Source organism: Crocodylus porosus, unplaced genomic scaffold (genome assembly GCF_001723895.1).
Source record: "Crocodylus porosus isolate Cpor-Errol unplaced genomic scaffold, CroPor_comp1, whole genome shotgun sequence".
NCBI classification, from domain to species: domain Eukaryota; kingdom Metazoa; phylum Chordata; order Crocodylia; family Crocodylidae; genus Crocodylus; species Crocodylus porosus.
In genome coordinates, this window is record NW_017728909.1 from 31,640,224 (window position 1) to 31,663,360 (window position 23,137).

Here is a 23,137-nt window from a genome sequence, read left to right on the forward strand (position 1 = left end):
TAAAGATTTTCAGGATAAAACCATTTTGTCAACATGTGCAGTGTATCAACATTCTTTGCTACGAATAAAGACTTACATGAATTTCACATTACCTACTATTGCGTGGTTGTAGGGGTAAACTTATTTGCTGGTTACCATGTTTACTTATAATAATTAAATGCCTCAAAGTGTAACTTTATAGGACTTCTGTGAATATGATAATGATGTTAGAATCAAGACTGTATAAATAAATGCCCCTGTATAAATTACATACATCCTTTCTCAGAGTGTGCCTTGGAAATGCCCTCAACCTTTACTTCTCGGGATTTGTGGTTGTGGTATATTTAGCTATCAAAGGCAATAGCCTGTTCTGCTTATGTTCTCTGGGTGCCAAGGTCCCTGAAGAAAAAATACTTTCTTGCTGAAAAATAATACTGGTTAATGGATCAGTGGGACACTGTCATGACTTCTTATCTGTCATCATTGATATAAGGATTCTTTGGCTTCATTCTCACCAGGCAACAGGTGATTCAGATTACATGAAAATAAAGAAATAAGAGAAAAATAAGCTGTAGGAGCAGTAAATTAGATCATCTGGAAAAGAAAAGCTCTTTCAAAACATCTCATAATCTCAACAGGAAACAAAATTTTATACTGAGTTATAAGCCACTACAGCTTACAAAATTCATAAAGGAACTTTTGATATGTGGTTAACGTATTCTGGGGGATTTCAACACACATATCAACATATCTACAGATGCAAAAATCCCAAAACGCAAGTTTGAATGACAGTGATAGAAAACAAAGGCATGATAAAACATTACAAAATTCCCCAGATTCCTCAAAGCCTATTTCTGAGGTTGCATTACAGCCTCAACCAGTACAGAAGCTGGTGCCACTCTTGAATGTAATGAAGGAATATTCCCCTCCTACTTCAACACATGGTCAGTTCTAGCCAACTAAGGCTCATAAAGAAATCAGTCAATAATTGTAGACCTAGCACAATTTGGATTAGGTCCAGGACACAGAACCGAAACTGTGTAAGAACACTGATGGATGAACTCCTATCAATGGTTAGTCATCAGTTCTTACTTTCCTGGATCTTACTAGAGCACCTGACACTGCTGAAACATGACATACTGATGTCTCATGTGAGGGAGGAAATAGGCAGAGTTTAAGCTAATACATTCAAATAATTTGGCTCCTTCCCAGAGTGGGGAGAGACACTAAAAATGTAGTGATGGCCAATTGCATGTCTACCACTAGTAGAGAGTTCCCAAGACCGAACAATGTCTCTGTTCTTTTCTGAAATTTAGGTGCAGCCATGAGCTGAACCGATCAGACGGCATAGGCTATAGTCCCAGCAATATATCAGTCAAAGACAGCATTACCTGGCCTTCATAGGATCATAGGATTGTGATCATAACATGATAGGTTGGGGCCTCACAAAGTCACCTAGTCCAGCTCCCTGCTCAAGACAGAATCATCCCTGACTAAACCATCCCAACCAAATGTCTGTTCAACCTCCTCTTGCAAACTTCCAGGGATAGAGATTCCACAACTTTTCTAGGTAGCTTGTTCAAATGCTTAACCACGCTCATAGTCAAAAACATCTTCCTAATCTCCAACCTAAATTTCCTCTCCTGCAACTTGAAGCCATTAAACCTAGTCTCATCTCCTACAGCCCCAGAGGAAGTCCTATAATCACCCCTTAGGCATTTGAAGACCATCAGCAAATCCCCACTCAGCTTTCCCTGATCCAGATCCTGATCCCTAAATAGCCTTAGCTTTTCAGTCTTTTCTGATTAGAAGCATTTCAGCCTTCCTATTAGGAGCCTCCTAGGCTTCCAATAATTTTATTACTTTTCAATGGACTCTTTAAAAACTTGTCTACATTTTTCTTAAGGTATGGAGCTCAAAACTGGACACAGTAGTCCAGGTGAGGCCTCATTATTGCTGAGTACAGTGAAAAAATCACTCATCTTGATTTACAAGTTAGAGTCCTGTTATACAAGTCAGTATACTTTTGTCCTTTCTTGGAACACCTTTTTTTTTCTTTTTACCATACATTGTTACACCCTTACTGCAATGATAGCTCAGTTTTTGAAAAGTAAGATCGGATCATGGATGAAACTGAATGAAGAAAGACAGAGGTGATGCTGGGATGGGCAGAGGAAAGCATTCTGAAGACTTCCCAGATGTGATTGCATCTCCTTTGGTTGAAGGTACATACTACAATTTGTCAATTCATTCAATAGTTCAGAAATAACCTTGGATTTCTTGTTCTCATGAAGTGACATTTTTGAGTAATGCTTTCTATCATTTCCAGTTGCCTTGGAAACTCCATCCTCTTGTAGTAGATGAGAACCTGACCTTATGCTCTCCTTTGGTATTTCTTTCTCCTAACCTTCTTTAAGGTCTGTAAATACACCAGAGAGAGACTAAGATCCCAAGGTTAGGGAAGCCTTTCTATACATGAACTGATTAATGGAAATGTAGTTAAAATCCCTGTGCTTTGTTAGGTCCTGAAATACCCTTCAGAACTCACATTCCATGAAATAAGACTGTAAACAAAGGGGCAAAGTATGTCCTGTTTTATATACCTGTGAATGGCCAATGGTTCTGAACAAGGTATAAAGCAGGACAGATATTGCCAGACAGTTAACAGATTATAGGTGATTCCCTGGACTTCACTGCAATCAGTAATTTTTTCCAGTGACTGTAGCTTAACCAGAATTTTCCTTAGGAATGTCGAATACAAAATCACTGAAGTATCAATGAATGAAAATGTGTTCTGTGAAATACAGAATCATCATTTACTTTAGGGCATAATTTGCAAGTACTCATTCATCTTTAAAATTACAGTTTACCAGGACTAGAATTATTTGGTGTCAGTCAGCATACTGCTCCTTTCAAATCAGTGGGATAATACTACCAACTGAAATGGAACAAGCCTCTAGGTTCCAATCAGTTAAATTAAAATATGCTCATTTGAAATAAGTATAAAAAATTATATGACAGTTGAATATACATCAAAAAGGACTTAGCAAAACATAGTGTGATAATATGATAAAAGTGAAAAATATGATGAAATGCAATTTGTCAAAAATACATATATTTTTGGACTGAATGGCCGAATTTGCCAGCTTTTATCAATAGGGGAATATCAGTTTTATCCAATTGTGTATTTCAAGAACCGAGGTATATTAAAGTTTATGGCTCATTAGTTTAAAAGCTATAGCAGCAGTGAAATTTCTGAGTAAAGATTGCTCTATAGTTTCATAGTAAATATCTGGTGCACATCTAGAGAATGTTCACACTATATGAGAAGCTCCTTTCCTTTCTGGAGTTATTGTGTGTCATGAATTATTCACATTTTTCTAATATCTACTGCATGTTAAATCAATGACTAAAATGGTGAAAATGTAAGACAACCAGCTTCTATTTCATTGTAAAACAAAACATGCTTGTTGATAGACATTTTAGATCCAATAAAATATACATGGTTTTATTTTCATATTTTGTTCAATTTATTAATAACCTTTTATATATATTTATGGCTTTGAGCAAAGACAAAAGAAAAATTCTAACTCATCCCTGATCATACAGTTATTGTAAGAATCAGTTAATCTAGTGTCTTCCCAGCAGCAGTAAGATCCAACTTTTTCATTAACACATTTCATTCTGTACAGATGTGAGATTCCATAGTTATGGGCTTACTTATGTACAGAGAAAATAGGTCAATTCTGGAACTAGCAATGGACCTTTATATTACAGGAATGTGTGTAATTTGTTTCTTAACCTAAGTATATATACATTCATACATACATATATATATGTATATAATTTATACCCTGTACCATTTTTATTGAATTTGAACATACAAATCCTAGATATTGTCCACTCTATTACAAAGTCATTAAAAAGTATTTTTATGGTTTCACTGAAAGACCATGTGAGTTAATGTTTCTTCATAGCGCTTAAAATAAAATAAGAATATATATAAAAATATTTCACTACCAACCCCATTACTCCTATCAAATGTAAACCTTAAACAATTTCAAGGATCAGAATAGTATCATAATAAATTGGACAGGAATTATGAGTAATATTAAAATAAAATAAGAGCCATTTTATCAATAAATAAATGGTCTTGCAGCGTATCCATAATGTTTCAATCATTTTTAGAAATCTCTTCCTTATACACTATTCTTGGCCATTTGGTTTAATGATGTCAGCAACACGATAATGGGATAATTACACTGATCTGTGTTAGTGACTGGGAATTGACATAAGTTGTAAATGATCATTTGTTTGTATTTGATGTACCATTTGAGTAAAAGGCATAACAGGCAGCATGGGTTCAAGCTGTGTTAGCTTTAGAAATTTACTTGGCTCTCGAGTATATCTGGACGCACTGCTTTGGGTAGTTTATGATGTTACTTATTTTTTCCCATACAACATAAAGCCAGCATCAATGGGAAAAGAAGAATGCCTTTGAAAGCATTTCCTTAGCATGGCTAGTATATTGTTTTAGAGAATATAATATATGCTTGATATGCAAGTCCATAATGCTGTTTATCAATAATAGTTGAGTTATGATATGTTCAGTTTCAATCTCTATTTAATGTGACACATCAGGCACAAATGATAATTAATGGACTTCCTTTGCGGAGAAGCTAAATAATTACAAGGTAATGTAAGATCTGAGCAAACAAAGTAAAATGTTCACAAAACAGTATGCTTTAACCCTGCTTTCTGTCACCATTTCCTTTCTGTTTTGAAGACATTAAAAAAAATAAACCTCATATCTATGGGCTATGTTTGATGCTACATGCCTTAGGATAAACTATCCATTTTATTACAATATACACAGAGCAAATCGTGCATTCCCAGACAGACTTGATGCTATATTATATTTATTTTGTTTAAATTAACACCACAGTCAGCTATAAAACTACAGTGAGGACACAGAAAGCACTTGAAATTCTAAATCAAGCTGTGGTTTACAAATAATTCTTTAAATGAGAAAACTCACTTCTAGACTCAAATCTCAATGATTCAAAGTCAGCATTATAGGAATTTTAAGGTAGCCACAATTAATGAATGTTTATTATTTTCTAAGATACCCTAAAGCCTTTCCCTACAATGGCTGACTGAACCTATTTATTGTTGCTCTTGTTTTTTAAAAAAGCATGCATGGGATATTTTCAGACACTGTTTAGGGAAAGGAAGAAGAAAAGTGATTGGTGAAATACAAGCAGTTTGCAGGATCAAGCGTACAATTTTGCATAAAAATGTTGCATGTAAAAGTAACATTGTAGGTTTTAAGCCACTGCATTACAATTTAACAGTTGTGTTGCACTTAGATTGAATAAATTTTAAAACTTTAATTTTTGAAGTGAAGAGCTGAACCTAAACTCCTAAACAAAGAATTTGCAATGGTACACCACACAGCAGCTATTTGTGTTTGGGTCAAAAAAGTTATTTACAATGACAATATTTATAGTCTTCATAAAAGTCTTTTGCAATATGAAGATTGATGTCCTCCCAGTTTTCTGAAACAACAGAATGATTTATATGTTTTGAGGTTAGAATTATCCAGAGCAGTGGTAATCTTGTCCTCTGACTGTAGATGGTTGCAGTATATCTGTTATTCAATCTAGTTCTGAATGAAAAGCACCAAAATGGAAAAAGCAATGGGAGACTATGACTGGATTCTCTGTAATAAATAATTCACAATTTATATACAGAAATGATATTAGTGAAAGTTAAAAATATTATTGAATACTTGCTATTTCCTAGTTAGGTTTAGGGTTTTCTTTCTGTTCTGTTTAGTTCCTGGAATAAATAATATTTTCATTTCATGAAGTTATCATTGGGTTAAGATTTGCCAACCCCGCCCCCCCCATTAAAATAGGAGGCCTCTCCATAAATAGAGAAATCCATTAACGTCAACACAGATTAAAAATAAATAATATTACAACAAAATTTAGACTCCTTTGCTGATTATAAGAAAGGAAGACATGAACTCTAAACAGATTTTTAAACTCTTTTTTTAGCTATATGTGTATATGTATACACACACATATTTTACATTCGTTACGTAGGGCAAAACTAGCTAAAGTTTTGTTTGTTTGTTTTCATGACAGACTACCAGGGTCTATTAGGAAATAGGCTAAAATATTCCTGGGATGATTCTCAGTTTATTACAACGTCTCTGCTTTTCAGAGTTAGCAGGGATCATAAGTTTGAAGCAAATCGTGGTTTGTCTCCTTCAAGGTCTGTGCTTAAGACTGTGGAAGAATCCCTTTTTAGAGCTGCTGATGGTGCTGTGGCCCCTCGGTTAGGCGGAATTGCTCCTGAAGACATTTGTCTGAAGAGAGCAACTCTCTGTGGGACAGTGCCCCTGTTCCCAGCCTGCGTACCTGACCCTTGGACACTTGAGACAGGTTGTGGAATGGAGGCTAGCGACTCTCCAACTGTTGGATGAGGTCTGGCGATAAGAGTAGAAATCTCATGGGGCAAAGAAGGCTGGGAGGCAGAGAGAGGTCTCACCTCTCTTGTCAGGTTAGTGTTGTGAAGAGCTTGTGTACTCTTGTGAACTTCATTTTTCTGTGATGAAGTAGGTGTCTTCTGCTGCTTCTGCTGCTGCTGCTGCTGCTGCTGTTGTTGCTGCTGTTGTTGCTGCTGCATTAATGACAACTGTGAAGCAGTTGGTGATGCATACTGAAAAGTTCGACCTGCCAGAGGGCTCTGTACTGGTGGACTACAGATTGCAGTAGTGTAGGAGCAAGGAGAGAGAATGACAGCTTGCTGAGGTGTCTGTGTGCCTGGTGTTGGAGAATGCAGGTTTCCATGAGACAGGCTGGTTGCAGTATAAACAGGAGGCGACTGTGTCCTGATGCGGGATGAAGTGGTGCTAGAATTCAGTGCTGACATTTGCTGTAGGCTAACTGGGGCAATAGCCTGAACTGTCTCTCTGTCATGTTTCACTATCTGCTTCAAGATCTCATTCTCCTGATTGTTGAAAACTCCAGTATTGAGGTCTTTCTGGAACTTTTGCAGGAGAATTGAGTTCTTCTTCCCTTTAAAAAGAAAGAGGTATGAGATCAGCTGTGTTACCAAGTCTGAAGCTCAGTGACAGTTTGTCACTCTTTTAGAGTTGTAACTCCTGATATTAAAGTACATGCCGGTGTCTTAAAGTAGTGGTAAAAGACAAAGTCCCTCATTTGTCTTCCAGCATAGCAGAAGTTTTAGGCTCTGGGTTGAACTAGTGATTGTCACGGGCTGTGAGGGATGACAACATACTTTTTCCCTAGCTGTAAAGCAGTACAGCTGCTTTGGGGGTGGTATTTCTTCAGTAGATCTCATAGTGCTCATGCAACCCATAAATCCTGTTGCCTTTCTAGCTGAGCTACCCACCTTAGAAATGTTCTTGCACTCAAGGATACTTGAGCTTTCTGCAGCAGTCTGGCTATTATTAAAATCATTCAGAAAAATATAACTATCACAATTTACTAAACAACAGGCATAGAAAAAACAAGTCTGCAAGTTTAAAATATAGATCTCTCTTGTTATCAAGCTGTCCTAATTTCCTGAATGTTGAACCATTATTAAGTTATGAATACATGTGTTATTTAGCACATTTTCTGAAATACTTATTAGGCATCTGTAAGCAATGGCCACCATGTTGAGAAAAGTCATCTGTTTAAATGTCTGTGAACAAATACATAAACTGGCTGCTCACGTACTACCTGGCTGTACAATAACGACCACTGTACATTTTATCTCTGTTCTTGCAACAATTTCAAGGTTTACCTAAAGACTTTCAGATGTAAAGATGCAGGCAACATGCTTTTTTCCTGTGTTGGAAGTGAAGATGTAGGGCAACGAGTCCAGTGGAATTGTTCTTACTTTGAGTAAAGGAATTGGTTCTTTTTTTTGTCATGTTTGGATTCCCTAAATGATTTCAGACTGGAAATTCTATTAATGAATTACTATAATAAATAATAATAAGTGCTTCAATTCCCCATATCTCCACTTGTAACACACTGCTAAAACCAACCCCACTTCGGTTTAGTTTAAGTGTTTAAGTCCCAATGGCAGCACCCCACTAGGTGTAAAGTCTGTCTTATTTTTTCTAGTAGTTCCAGGCCCAACCTCTGTAGAACCCCATTAGAAAACTTCTGCCATTCTGACAGTATTCCATTTGTAATGTTTGCAGCTAATGAGCTAATTATATATCCACATTTCTCTAATTTGCTTAAGATTTAAAGCAAACTAAAGCAGCTAAGACAGTCTACTACATCATATTGCATTCTATTTGGGCTTGTTGAACCTGATTTTCTGAGTGCCAGCATGTCCTAGCGACCTAAGTGGCAGGTGTCCACACCTTTGAAAATCAGGCTGTACTGCCCATCTTGTGATGGAAGGAATGGCCTTCTACTAACCATGGAGTAGCTTCAATTCCTGTTGGCTTCTGTTGGTGTTGAAAAAAGTCAGCTTCTTCCAGAACCAGGTCTTTGTCTATGACTTTTGGACAGGGAAATGTCATCTATTTGTCACTAAAGTATATAGCTCTGAGCTCTGTGTATTACAGCACTAAACATTATAAATAAATAATAATAATTATAATTAAGGTGTACAAAATAAATCTCAGAGGAGTATGTGACCGCTTTCTAAGAGGCATAGTAATGTCTTTTTATTATTTAAAAGCAGCCCTGATAAAAATTCTTTTCTTAAAGCATTTCTTATTTATAAGTCAATAAAACATTTAATGTAGAGGAGCAGTAATGCAATCTTATCCTTCTGCTCCAAAAAAAGTTAAGTTTAATAATCATATTGAGTATCAAAGACAATAATACCTATCCTATCTAGCCTGTCGATGGCCACTGTTTCAAAGGCCCTTCTCATCATGGGGTACTCCTCCAGAACCTCATTGAAATTGTCCACAGAGAGGGAATACAGACGGCAGTATGTGTCGGCTCGTACGCTGGCAGTTCGGCGGCCCTTAGTCAAAAGGCAAATCTCTGGGGAGAGAAAAAACACAAACACACACATATACAGAGGAAATGAAAACGTCAGTGAACCATGTGAAACTTGACAGCTAGGAAGTGACTTGGTGCTAACAAATAATAATTCAGTACACAGCAGCAATTTCTCTTTTGCTGTACATACAAGATTCCAAGGGCAATCCTGAAGAAGCCAAGTTCAATAGTCACTGAACTGAAGGGAACCTTTTTTTGTTTAAGAGCTATCTTTTTCAGCCTTTATTTTTTGTTCATTTTTCTGAACTGAAAATCAAGAACACTGAAATTTGTAATCATTCTTCTGAAGACATTGTGAACAAAATTGGTCACCTTTTCAGGCTGCAGCTCAGAATCACCTGGTGGGTCACAGGTGAAAAGGCAAGAGCTGGGACCCAGCTGCTGCCACCACATTATGGTGGGGCGCTCCCCTGTTACCCCCATTTCTCCAGCCATGGCATGGAATAAACCCCCTACTAGAGAACACTGCCAAAGCCCCTTGCTGCCAAAGCCCCATACCTGCAGACCAGATCCAATGATTGTTGGTTGCTGCCCCCTGAATTAATTAATTGGTTTCAAACATATCCAGCAAATGTGATGCCTTACACACCCCCATTAGTTCTACTGATTCCAGATAGGAATATTCAGGTGAGCTTAGGGATAAGCCCAATAGTCCACCACATCTGATAACAGAATTTAATACTTATAATAAAAACACTGGCATAAGAAAAGAATGGCATCAGTTATAAGAGAAAAAAATTCTATATTAATCTTTCCTTCAGGCTACATGGAAAAACTTAAAATTTATTCATGACAGCTTTGTATTGAGGCCAGAAGCACCTCTGAGGACCACACTGCTCCTCGGCTTACACTCCCAATGTCTCAAATGGCAGAAATGAATCAACATTGCTGCCTTACATGGCCATCACTGGCTGCTAATAAGCACACCTGAGACAGGGAACGCTCCAATGTGGTTACAGTGACTCATTTTGAGGATTTAGTGTACTTAGAGTGACAATAAAGGGTGAAGGCATGATTCATGGCAGGGCTCTTGGGCTCACTATGATGACAGTGACTAGGGACAGAAGTTACACATAAACTGGTTTCACTGATCAGAAACTGATTAAACCTGTAATAGAACATAAGTTCAGCGCACATAAACCAGTTTCAAAATGGCCGAAACTAGTTATGATAAACCTGACTGAATGTAGTACCAGGCTTAACCAATTTGGGTCAAAATGGTTTATGCAAAGTCTGTCCCAGACCCCTTCCTGCTTCAAGTTAAACTAGAGTCCTCCAGCATCCCAGCATACTCGGTGGTCTGGGCTGTGCTCTCTGCTCCAGACAGCAGGGCTGGACATGCGCCTCTGCTCTCTAGCAGTAGGGATGGGGACGAATGTGGGGAGACACCAGCAGGCATAGCCTCATTAAGGCTAAGTGGGAGAGGGTTCATTCTTCCCTCCTTCCCCTCCCCACCACTGCAGTTGTGGTCTGCCTGTTGCCTGCAAGCAGCAGAGGGGATGGGCAGCTAGAAGACCCTAGTTGCAGTCTCCGGGGGCAGAAGGGATGGAGGGAGAAATTAATGCCCTCCCTTCCCCATTCACCTAAATGGTTTTATTCCCCCCCTGCATTCCCTGTTCCACCGGCTAAGGCTAAGGGGACAGTGAGGAGGTTAATTGCCCATGTCTCTCCTGCTGAGGGGAAGTCTTTGCCCTCCTCCTCCTCCTTCTCTGGAGGGGGGCTCTGTTTGGTGCTGGAGGAGGACTCTCCCCCCTTCTCCTTCCCCACCCCCCACTGCCACTGGGCTGGGAGGAGGGGCTCTGTGCATGGCTGCCCACCCTGACCCAACGTGGGTCCAGGGAGCGACTGTCACTGAGCTGCAGCCATCAGGGATGGTCCTGTCCCCACAGCCCAGGTCAGCCCTGCTCAGCCCTGGCTGAGGCAGCTGCATGGCAGGGCTGGCCCAGGCCAGGCCGCGGGGGCGAGGCTGTTCCTGGTGGCTTCAGCTCAGTGATGGGGAGGCTGAGACCTGTCAGCTGTGCAGCCTGTCCCAGCATGCACAGTGGCAGCTGGCCAGGCAACAGCCTACCCTAGCTGGGTTGGAGGTGCCAGAGGTGCCAAAGGGCCTGGAGCCCAGCAGCCACCTGCTGTGGGGGCTCGATGCAGACTCATGAGTCCCTGCATCACCTCTGAGCCGGCTTGGGCAAGTCACTGCCCAGCCAGCCACTGCCCACATGTGCCAGAGGGGATGAGGGTGGGAGGAGGGGAAAGAGTCCCCCTCTTGGGTTGGGCAGGGCTGTGTGCCCGGATTGCTCCCAGCTGTCAGGGGTCTGCTGTGGTGGCAGAGTTCTCCCCTCCTCCTCCTCCACTGCTACAGCGGTCTGGCCATGCTCACTCTTCCCTCACCCTGGGAACCCCGCAGGCCAAGGTGGGGGTTTAAACCTCTCCTTAGTCATACTGAGGCCTGCCAGGGCCCGGCCATGCCCTGTCCCCCACCCTTAGCTCAGCTTCCCTGTGGTAGGGAAGCGAGAGGTGCTGTAAGGCTCCCACAATTCTAGTCACCAGCTGCAAATGAAGACCCTGAGTTGGTGGTGGGCAAGAGGTTGGGGGTGTGGGGGGAAGTGAGCAGCAGTATTCTGGAGCAGCGCCAACACAGCTTAGCCCCATGCAACCTGTCCTCCCCAACTCTGCATGTGCTTCATGACTACCACTTAGACCAGTCCTATTCTATATTAATCAAGCTTTTTAAAGTAGTTAGGGATTTTTACTCTTATTTTTATTGGAAGTCCACTAGCCTCATGCTTCTAACAGTAAGAAACATTCTTCTTATTTTCACCTGAAATTTACTTATATTCAGTTTATTTCTATTTGTTCTTGTGCCAACTTTTCCTTTTAACTTAAATGGCATTATTCTCTCCTGAGTGTTTATCTCCTTATGTTTTTTTTAAGAGTAAACTTATGAAAACCAGTAAAACAAATACTGAGAAGAGTTAAAATTAATACTTTCTTTCCTAATATCCTTAACAGACCTTCTCTGCATCTACTTCAGCTTGAATTTGTTTTTCTTGACAACAGATGACCAGATTTTTATGTAATATTCCAAATAAAAAGAGTCCCAATCCTCCAACTGACTTCACATGGATCCTTGAATCTAACTAAAGCCAGTTGCCAAATAAAAATCCACTTTAGCGTTGGATGCATAAATGGGCAAAACCTAAAACATCCTCCTTTGGAATGAGACATATGGAATGGGACAAATCACTAGAAGGCAGTGTAAAAGAATTTAAAATATCCAATATGCATCTGACATAAATATTAATTTTCCTATATTCCAAAACTTGAAATAGACATTATATCATAATATTGCTAGTTACCTAAAATACTTACTCTATAATCCCACTCCCCACTTCCCAGAAAAATAACAGCTGCCACTGCTGCCTCACAGCATGCTCACACTGGCGGCATGGTGGTAGGTGGAAGTTGCAGATGCTGCCATGCATTCTGCTACCCAGCTGCCTTGTTATGCCTCTGCTCAAATGCTCTGTTTGAGCTATAGCATATATTTAGGAGATCTGATTCTGCTTTAAAGTCCTGAAGTAATGTAAGATAATAATAAATGTATAACAACATCATCTTAAGGTTGAATAACCCTTAGAATTTGGAAGATGTTCAGGGAGAATCACTAAAGATGATCAACGCTACGTTATAGGAGCATGTGTCCTTTGATATGTAATAGGCATTTTTTGGTAACGTCTGTCAATGGGTTCACATTTTTATTTCAATATTAATTACAATGTATGTGTTGTCCGGGTAACAACATAACTAAATATCAGTTGCTACCTGGCTGTGACAATCTATTCTTTGTTTTTTCATGTGTGTTTGTTTTTTGTTGGTTTGGGTTTTTCTTTTTTTTTTTCTTGCCTGGTTCATTTGTATAAGTCTTATCCTATCAGCTACTGGCTGTGAACAAGCTCTTAAGCATAATGAAAAAGAGAACATATAAAACCTCATTTAGTTGGAGTTTGCATATGGGAGAGGAATTGAACTCAGCAGTTTAAAGTATCCTACCAAAGACTATCCTATCCCATTGTATCCTTTTTGCTTTATTTCACACAAATAAACAGACCAACATATTTTATGATGAAAACACAGTAAAGAAAACTACAATGTCACATTTTAAGTGAATCTTAATGTGTCAGACATCTCGAGTACCCTCAACAGTTATGCACTTCCTGATGCAATGGATTTGAAAGGATTATTAAATATGAAAAAATAACACAGGAATGTGCTGAAAATTACCAAGGGAAAATATTTTAAACAGCTTGGATAAGCAGTATTTTCCTTTGGCATAAAAGGGAAGTGACTATGGCAGACCACTCATTGATATTCCCATCTGGCAGGGCTGGTATACCACTTTCATTCTGATACTTTAACGTGTCAAACACTTTTATGGTTCCTCCCCAAGCTTAAGAATATTATCAGTTCCCATTAGTAATTATAGATTAGACCACGATGAATTAGCAATTCAGCTCTCTTGCAGGTGTACTTCAATTACACAATCCTTTTGGACAATTGTTCCTTGGAACATTATAAAACAAGTGCTAATCTCTGTCCTTATGAGAAATGGACACTTGAAAGCACTAAAAATTACTAAAAAAATCAGTTTACCTCATAGCTCATATTTTACATAAATATAATTAACTTAATGATTTAAAAAGGAAAGTCCTGATTTGTGTTCTACTATCATGGGACTGTTTTGCAGATGGCACAGTACAGCACAAAAAAATATGGAAAGTGGATTACCTACAATGCGCACACTGCTTTCAAGAAGCGTATGTGATTAACACAATAATAAAAACTTTATCTGGAGGACTACGACTCTTTGTAATAATTAATCTGTGTAGCTACACAAGCAAGGGCTAGATGTGTGTAATTGTTCACCTGCATGCTTGCATTTAAATTAACAGAACAATTTTCAGACTTCTTCCCAGTGTGAATTTTTCTGGGAAGAAACTGAAATTCTTAAGAACTAAAAGTATTTCTTTATCAAAATAATATACAATTGGTGTGGAGTTACAAAGCTAGGCGGACAAGCAATTTTGTATGCAACATGCATGAGTCAACAGAGGCTGTGTAGATGAAATGAGAGGTGTGTGCGTACAACACTTTAAAGCAGGCTAAATGCTTTTGCACTGTTTTAATAATGTTGGTGTTTGCACACCACAGTGGTGTATAGCACATTAAATCCACCCCAAGCCATGTGGAAGCCTCCCCCTCCCCCCCCAGCCTCCCAGGGACCACTCTGCCCACTGGCAGCTCACCCTCCCCTCCCCACTGGAGAGGTAGGTAAGTTAGTGGGGTGTGTGCATGACACGGGGGTTTAATCAGCCCTAATTTGAAGTGGTGTTTTTTTAAACTCACTGCTTCAATTTAGGGCCCCTGTTTCATCTACACATGAAATTCTGGACTGACACTTCTAGATTCCTAGAAGAAACATTGATTTGCTAAAAATTAGGGACAGCATAGATGACATGAGCTGTAGTTCAGATTAACACAGGGAGAACTTTTTCAATGTCTAGACAGTAAGTAAGCAGTAAAGAAAGCAGTGGGTAAACTGATTCATAGGAATATAAAGTACTAGTTAGCAGTGGCTAATCTGCATAGGCCTTTGCAAAGGTAGGTACATAAGTCCTGATCTTGCACCACTGAAATCAATGGGAATTTTGTTACTAACAAAGAGCTGTACCATTGCACTCAGAAACGGTGCTGATTTGCCACCTTTGATGCAAACATTTTGCTATGCAAGTCCTAAACAATTCTCAGGAAAAATCATTGGCAAGAATGATCCAACTCTTACTTTATCTGAAATGGGGTGAAGGCAGACTTTAGGTCCATGGGTCACAGGAAGCCATCCTGAATGCCCCTGCTCCAGCAGTCATATTCAGTACCTAAATTCTGGATTGCAAACATCTCAGCGGGTGAACAACATGTACCATTAAGGTGATGGGATAAATTCTGGCTCAGTTTAGCATTTACACATGCACCCAGGACTGCAGCAGTTGGAGCTGGTGTGGAGCAGCCCTAGGCTGGGAGAGGGCCTGGGAAGGGTCAGCCCTGGGCTCCGGATGGCAACACCAGGCAGCAGAGGGGCTGGCTGGGGCACAAGGGTGCTAAAGTGCTAAGCTAGGTGGCAGGCAACCCCCACACCTTCACAGACTCATGCTCTAGTCAGTCCCTGTCACCATCTACACATGCATTTTAGTACATGTAATTACTCCACCATAGGACAGAACTGTCTCTGACAGTACTGTCCTACAGTGGAATTCGTTGGTGATGCGTAGGGGGTGCATCCGGGTGCATGTGCAATCCTGCAAAAAGGCCCCGTTGATACTGCCGGTGGTGCCTGCCGGTAATCACCACTCACCACCTCTTCTTCCCCCACTGCTAACAGCACTGCAGCTGCCTACAGGAGCTCACTGCTTGCTACCACCATGCTCCCACCACTGACAGTGCCGCTGCCACTTGTGGGAGCTCACCATGCCCCCCAGCCTTCAAGGGCATGTGGCATTCATGGCAGAATTAATTTATTGCATCCTAATACTGGTACATGTGTAGACAGTGACACTTTATTGCAGAGTTAATTAGTCAGCTCCACAGTAAAGGGCACATATAGATGCACTCAGTGGCTGTGTCCACATGAGTGTGAATGCGCTGTTTGTGGCACCTCAAAACCTTATGAGGCACCATGAAAAACATGCAATGCATGTGGATTCATTTACTGCACTGCATATTTGCAGTGTGGTGGGAAAATTAGATAACAGGAAATCCTGATATCTAAAAACACTGCAGAAAAAACCCCACCTGAAACTGGAGCTTGGCCAGCCAGAGCCACACTCTGGCAGCTGGACAGACTCCATGTGCCTGGATCACATGCTGCAGCCCCAAGAGACCCCAAGTACCCCAGGTAAGGGGGTGAGCCCAGGTACTGGCTCCAGCTTCCCCTACTGCACCCAGTGCATTTTGCTGTGCACTGTAGTGTGTGTGCAGGGGTCTTCTCTGGGGACAAGTAGCAGCAGTACAACTATGTGCCACTGTTATTTGTCCCCAGGGAAATATACATGTGCTGAACTAGATGCATCCAGCATGTCTAAACTTAGGCTTCAGAGCAAGCATGAAAGACGTCCCCATTCTGAACAGCTAGATTTCCACTGAGCTCCAGATAAGTGGTGGACTAGCATCTACACTCCATCTAAGTTTACATAAGGCACTAACAAAGTGTTCAATACAAAGTCAAAATCATAGCTGGAGAAGCAAGAGAAGGAGCATATGGTAGTCATAGATGACTAGGTGCCTTTGTAGGGTTTTTTGTCTCTAATTTCTGTATTCCTATGAAACCAGAGCAGTCATTCTCTCTGCAAGAAGCAGTAAAGCCTAACTAATATTGTGGCACCTTTCTAGTTAGTGTCGCTTCATTTCCCATATAAATGACACCCAGACTATAATTACTCAACTTGCAGTGCCACATTAACATTTGTTGAAAGTTTGAAAATAAATTCAAATTGTCAACACAACAATGTGCAATCACCTTGCAGCAATTTTAGGTGACAAAGAAATGAAAGGTACAGGTAGAGCTGGCCTTAGGAAAAATGGCACCCTGGATGAATTTTGGCACCCCTCCCAGTGTTCCCCCCACCCCCAAGTCAGTGGCACTGCTGCAGTCAGAGGTAGGCATAGAGGTAGAGGGGAGGGGGAAAAGGGGGAGCATGGCTGCATAGGCAGGTGGCCCCATTCCTAGCTCATCTCTGTCCCCGGCTACTGTGCTGCAGCCACCCAGAAGGTGTCATCCCAGCCCACTGCTGCCCAAGAGCCCTTGTGGAGCTGCTGCTGAGGCCAGGATTGGTTACAACATCCACGATGCAGCTGCATGGCCAGCTACAGCCACATGGTGTGGCAGGCGGGAGGGAGGAAGAGGGAAGGAAGCATGGCTGCATGGGCAGATGGGATTGTCCCCAGCTCATCCCTATCCCCACCTGCCATGCTGCAACCACCCAACAGATGTCAGCCTGACTTGCCCGTGCACCAATGTGGAGCTGCCACTGAGGTCAGGAACAATCTTGACACCCCTGGCACAGATTGGCTAGGCAGGGTGGGGAGAAGGGGTGGGAGAAGTGCGGCTGCTTGGGCAGGGGGCCACATCCCCCAGCTCCATCCCCAGTGCTGTGGGCATCTCCCTGGCCCCATCACAGGGAGTGGGGAACATGCTCCTGCAGCCACCTAAACTGCCTGGCCCAGCTCCTTCTGCTCAGTGGCTGGAGGCAAGGGGTCAGAGATCAGCTGGGGTGGGGCAGGGCAGTGGTAGAGGGTATGCTGTGTGTGTGTGTGTGTGTGTGTGTGCATGTGCACGCGCACACATGCACACATGAGTGAGTGTGTGCATGTGTGTCCCCCCCCAGTGCCTCCCTGGCACCCTGGGTGGTTGCCCACTTCACCCACCCCTAAGCCCAGCTCCAAGTACAAGAAACAGAGAGGAATCGATGGTTAGCTGGCATGTTTGTGGATTGTTAGCTGCTCCACTTTAACTTTCAAGACATCTTCCCTGTTTAAGGCCAAGCAAGAGCAAAATGAAAAAAATATCCAGACATACCAAAACAGCAGAAACAAATTTGGTACAAAAGCACGTTTCAGAAATGTCTGTGAACAAATCTGGTTTGTGGCACAGTCCAAAGATGAGAAATTTTAGAAGAGTTAGGGGCAGATGTTTGCTTCACTGCTGAACAACTAAAGTGGATGCTGCTTTATTCCAAACCTGCCCTACATTTTAAGTAAAGAAGAAGTTCCTGGAAGATTATATATGGCTTTCCAAATCTTAAACACATTTGTGAGCTGAAGCACCTTTTCTAAAAGCCCTGCCCCATTCAACAACTGTGCCAAGACTCGGTATAGGATATCAATTACAGGATGTAATGAAAAGTGTCCTTCCAGGTAAGGACAGCTGGTTACTGCTTCGATTTCTTTGCAGGAAGATAGAGTTTCATCAGGTACCAGGCATATTAGCTTGCTGTGTATATGGGTACACCACTATTTTAAGCCATATGGCAGTTTTCAGAAGGAAAAGGGAGAAATAGCGATTATAAATGTTAGGAACAGCTAATTTTGGTTCCATGAGATGGACGGGGGATTAACATGTAAAAATTTCTTTTTCATATTATAAATGCAAAAGCTATTAAACTATTACCAATAGCATTTAATGATAAAGAGTATCTATAAACCAAGGTTTTTCCACAGTAAAAGGCTGGACAAAAGATTAAATCTATATCTTTCATGATGCACCCTTTTCTTCAGAAATGGAGGAGATTTCATACCGTGGAGGTCATTTCAACTTTATCTACTTTTTTTTCTTGTAGTTTAGAAGTCAACAGTAATCAGATTCACACTTAGTGCAGCAAAAAATAAATAAATAAAAGAAAGGAGAGAGAGAAACTGTAAAAAATGTTTTATATAGTTAATTTTCTTGAATGTTACATTTTACTATTTCTTCCCCTCCCTTTTTATAATCCCTATAATGTGTCATATATGGTATATCTGACTCAAACCTGAGCAAATTTATCACTGGGGCACAAACTATAAAAGCCAGATAGTTATTGTATGCAACTTTAGGTCTTGTTATATATAGGTTATGGGTATGTGCACATATTTGTGGAACCTGATCTCTGATCACACAGATAACTGTAAAATGCCTGATTGTAGATCAGGTTCTGTTTCTACAGACATTCACTGGGAGCTGCACTGTGAACATAACATAAGTAAGTCAGTGGGGGGAAAGAGGCAGGTGGGATTTGGGAGAGGGGAAGAAGTGAGTCTGCAGGAGGGTTTACAGGGGGGTGTTGTCTGTCTAGGAGTGGAGTGACAGGGGGCTAAATACAGCCTGATTGGGGGTAGGTGGGGTTTGGAAGAGCACAGCCCCAGGGCTGGGGCAAACAGCTGGGCTTTTCCAACCCTGGGGTTGCTTTCTGATAGGGCTGTGCAAAGCTTCGGTCCCTGATTTGATTCAGTGGAGATTTGGCTTGATTCAGTGGCCAAATATCTGAATCTGAATTGAATCAGGACACACTTTAATCTCTCTGAATCAAATAGGAATCCTCTGAATCAATTTGGAAAGATTCAGAAAGATTCAGCAATGTAGACATAGACATAGCTTTAAATGTTTTTTATACAGACCTCAAGGTACCAGATGGATCATCAGTGCTGCAGTGCTGGCGCGGATGGAGTGTCCCACAGGAGTGTGTGCGGCTCCCCAGTGCACTCAGCAGCAGACCCAGAAATGGACCAGAAGCACCTCTGGTCCACTTCTGGATCCATCAGGGAGCATGCAGGGCCCCCCCCCCACACACCCTAGCTCAGCAACTGGTGTCTCTCAGGTCTAGGTGGGCACCCGGGGTCCCCCTGTGACCAATCACTGAGCCGGGAGGGTGTGGGGGGGCCTCACTGCGTGGTCCCTGGAAGACCCAGAAGTGGACCAGAAGTACTTCCAGTCCACTTCTGAGTTTGTGGTTGAGCGCATGGAGGGCCCCCCCTGCACTCCTGTAGGATGTTCCATTCGCCCCAGCATTGCAGCGATCACGAGCCGCACCTGGTATCTTGAGGTATGCAGAAAAAACATTTAAAGCTGTGTCTATGGCCGAATCGCTGATTCTCCAAATCAGCATCAAATCTTCAGATTCAGATTCAGCTGAATCAAATTGGGGACAGTGATCCAAATCAATTAATTGAATCATTGTCCCTGATTTGGGCCAAATCCAAATCTGAGTCAAATACAGTCCGTTTGGCACACCCCTACTCTGAATGTGTGCAGACATTCGGTAGATTGGGCTAACCTACTCCTGATCTAACTTAGTTCACCTCCTCAGGTGAACAAATTTAGATAAGGCTGGCTATTTTTTGCCTGATCTAATCTCCCCAAACTTCTATACAGACTAGCACTTAGATCCATCTAACCCTAGTTAGGTCAATCTAAGTGTAATATCTGCACATACCCTACATCTGACACGAATCTTCAGATTACAATCAGAAGGTGGCAGAGAGAGATTAAATGAATACTGGTTTCCATTCTCCCAAACAATGGCTAAATGTTGTGTTATGTAGCTATGCAGATTTTTGACTGCAGAACTGCTGGAAGTACAACTGAAATTGGTTTTGTCTAACAATCTTGACATTCTGTTGTGAAAGAGGATAAATGATACTCCCTCCCTGATCCATATGGAGTGGGAGGAGATGAAAAGCATCACACAAAGCTCGACTAAATCAATCTTGGTAATGTCAACCAAATTTCAAATGCAAATACAACTTACAGGGAAGATGCCATATTACAGCAAAGCATTAAACAGTAAAGAAGAAGAAAACTGGCTGGCTGTAATTGTATATAACCCATCAGGCTGCTTTCAAGTATATGAAGGGAACTTTGTACCCCAAAGCATTTCCCACATCTCCCAATTATAAAATTGGTCCAATAAAGATATGAAAAGAAGAAAAAAAATCCTTGCCTTCAGATATACAGGAACATCTATTGAAGGCAGAGGAAGTCTGGAATATATTTAGTGTTCTATATTGTCATGGTATTATTGAGAAACATGGTCAATGAGCAATTATTTTTAAAGATGAAAAACAATTTCCGTTCTAGCCTCAATTTTAGTCAGCTATGACTTTCTGGATCTTTCACCTAAATCTAATCAACAATTCACTATTTATGGTGCCTGTTTCCCTCTATTTAAACAATGAAACAAGCCAATAATTTTCACTTTGGCTTACTCTTTCTAGTCAGCTGCACTATCCTGTTGTGGTGCCCTTGACTCTCCTACTTCATTGTCTGATTTTTTTTTCTTGTCTTCTGAAGCCAGAAGTGTAAAAATTAGGTGCAAAAAGGTAAGCATTTAAAATCATATTTAGGCACCTCTGTCAATGGCCTGAAATTTCAGAAATGCACTTTTAGAAAACACCCCAGTGTATCTCAATTCAAACCTATGCATGTCGGCATGAGTTGGTATGAAGACAGAGACCCTGATACACTAAAGATTTAATTATAAGAATGCAGGAACTCCCATTTACTTCAGGCAGTAGACTAATATGTCTAAAGTTAAATATTAATTTTGCTAGATCAGGGAACAAATTTTAAGAATCCTTATTTGTTACTGCATTGGAAATTTGTGTAATCATTTACAAATAAGGAAACATTGGATATAAAAGCCTATCACATTATACAGTACAAGTCAAAATAAGGTGCAAAAAAAGGATAATCATTAGCCTTTCTCAGCATTTTTTCTGGGCTTCACAGTAATACAGTATTATGTTACAATTTTTTAAAAGTCCCCAGTAAAAAAGTTTTACCTATAGTGCACCCAGAAAAAAAGTAGAAGTGACAAAATATAATCCAAACTGACTCAACATTTCCCTAGGTATTATTTTCCACTGCAGTGGTCTAAAATATACTGACAGTTATTCTTCTGAAATGGGGAAGAACTCCATAAATAATAGGTAGCTCAAAGTAGTTTTGCCTAATTGGCCTTCACCAAGCTGAAACAAAGGTGAAGTGTAATTTGATAGAATTTCAAGTAAGGTAGAATTATTGTTAAGGGATATTTGATAATTTAAACAAAATGAAATATTAAAGATGCACAATATGCTGTCAGATATTTACTTGAATGATATTCAAGTAAATAAACAGGAAAAAGAGATAATGCCATAATATATTACTGAGTAGTCTATTTGAGGAAGATTATAATGTCAGTAGGGCCAAAATGGATTTAATTTATAAAGGTGCTATCCCAATGAAGTTATCCAAAAGTGTTGGTGGCATTTCCCTGACTTTCAACAAATTTGCACAGAGGGTGAAAACAAGTCACCTTTGTGTCTCCAGAAAACAGGTTTATGGTGGCACAAAGTGAAAGCAAACAGATGGCCATATCTCCTGTTATTCCATAAATATTTGAATTTCTGGCCATAGCAGAAGGTAGGAATGAATTAGGTTGCTTTATTGTGGCCCTTGTCTGTTTGCTAGAGGCAGAAAAGCCCAGGCAGCGTGAAGCTGCTCAGGCTCTCCAGTGTCCCTGGAGCAAAGGCTCCTCAGGCTTGAGGGGCCCAGTCCTGCGCAGCTTGGGGATTCCTGGGAGGACTGGCCTTCTCAAGCCTTGAGAGTCACTTTCCCTGCTTACCCAGACACATCCCTCCAGGGATGCCACTGAGTGAGTGGGGAAAGTCAGGGCCTTCGAGTGCCTGTCTTGCATACAAGCACCCTGTCTATCCCATGGCAGAGGGCAGATGGGGGTGGGGATCTTTCTGCAGGGGATTTCCCCAGGTATGTCTACAAGCGTGGAGTGTCAGTATTTCCCCCTCTGTATTTGCAAGTGCACATGTGAGGAAATTCCTTGCAGATTTGTCTGCTTGTGCCTGCATGCACAGGAGTAGAGACTCCCACTCCCCACTGCGCTTTCAGATACATGTGGGGAAATCCCTCTACAAGGGATACCCTGTGCCATGTATCTATAAGTACAGGGGGCAGAGGGGACAGGGAAAGTTGAGGCGCAGCAACCGGGGACACTATAGATGTCCCTGGAGCATGATCAGTTGTGCCATGGCATCTTGCAGCACAGCTGATTGTGTATATCACTAAAGATATCTGTTTCTACCTTCAATGTATTCTGTCATCTATCACAAAAGGAAAAATATAAATATATATAAATAAATTGCAATTTCAAAATAAAACCATTTTGTGTGCAAAGAGTGGGAAAACACACAGCAGCAGAGAATACCAATGGCAGCACTGGTGAATTTTACCCATTGCTTATGACTTTGTAAAGAACTGGTACAAACACATGCATACACTACCCTCTCTACCCCCCACCCCCACCAAACACACACAGGCGTGTCAGTATGTAACAGCAATTAAAGCTATTTCATGCACAATGATCACTTACTATACCACATAGTAAATGATCATTGAGTATGAAATGGCTTTATTTCTAAATTGCTGTTACCTTCTGAAACGCCTGTGTATGGTGAAGGGGTATGTATGTGTGTATTTGTACTTATTTTATATATATATACACATATATTATACTGTATATACTTACACTATA

At 41.0% G+C, this 23,137-nt stretch overlaps 1 protein-coding gene across 2 annotated transcripts in view; it reads right to left on the reverse strand.

The window, feature by feature from the left end:
• Nucleotides 1-5,208: 5,208 nt before the first annotated feature.
• HCN1 (hyperpolarization activated cyclic nucleotide gated potassium channel 1) overlaps nt 5,209-23,137 on the reverse strand; it is a 310,582-nt gene continuing 292,653 nt past the window's right edge. The window contains exons 7-8 of one of the 2 annotated variants that reach the window (XM_019532033.1): nt 8,847-9,011; nt 5,209-7,067 (exon numbers count right to left, since the gene is read on the reverse strand). In XM_019532033.1, the coding sequence (XP_019387578.1) occupies nt 6,223-7,067; nt 8,847-9,011 (1,010 nt within the window). In that variant the 3' untranslated portion in view covers nt 5,209-6,222. Of the gene's footprint in view, nt 7,068-8,332; nt 8,515-8,846; nt 9,012-23,137 lie in introns of those variants that run through there. The other variant, XM_019532034.1, reaches the window with a different exon arrangement.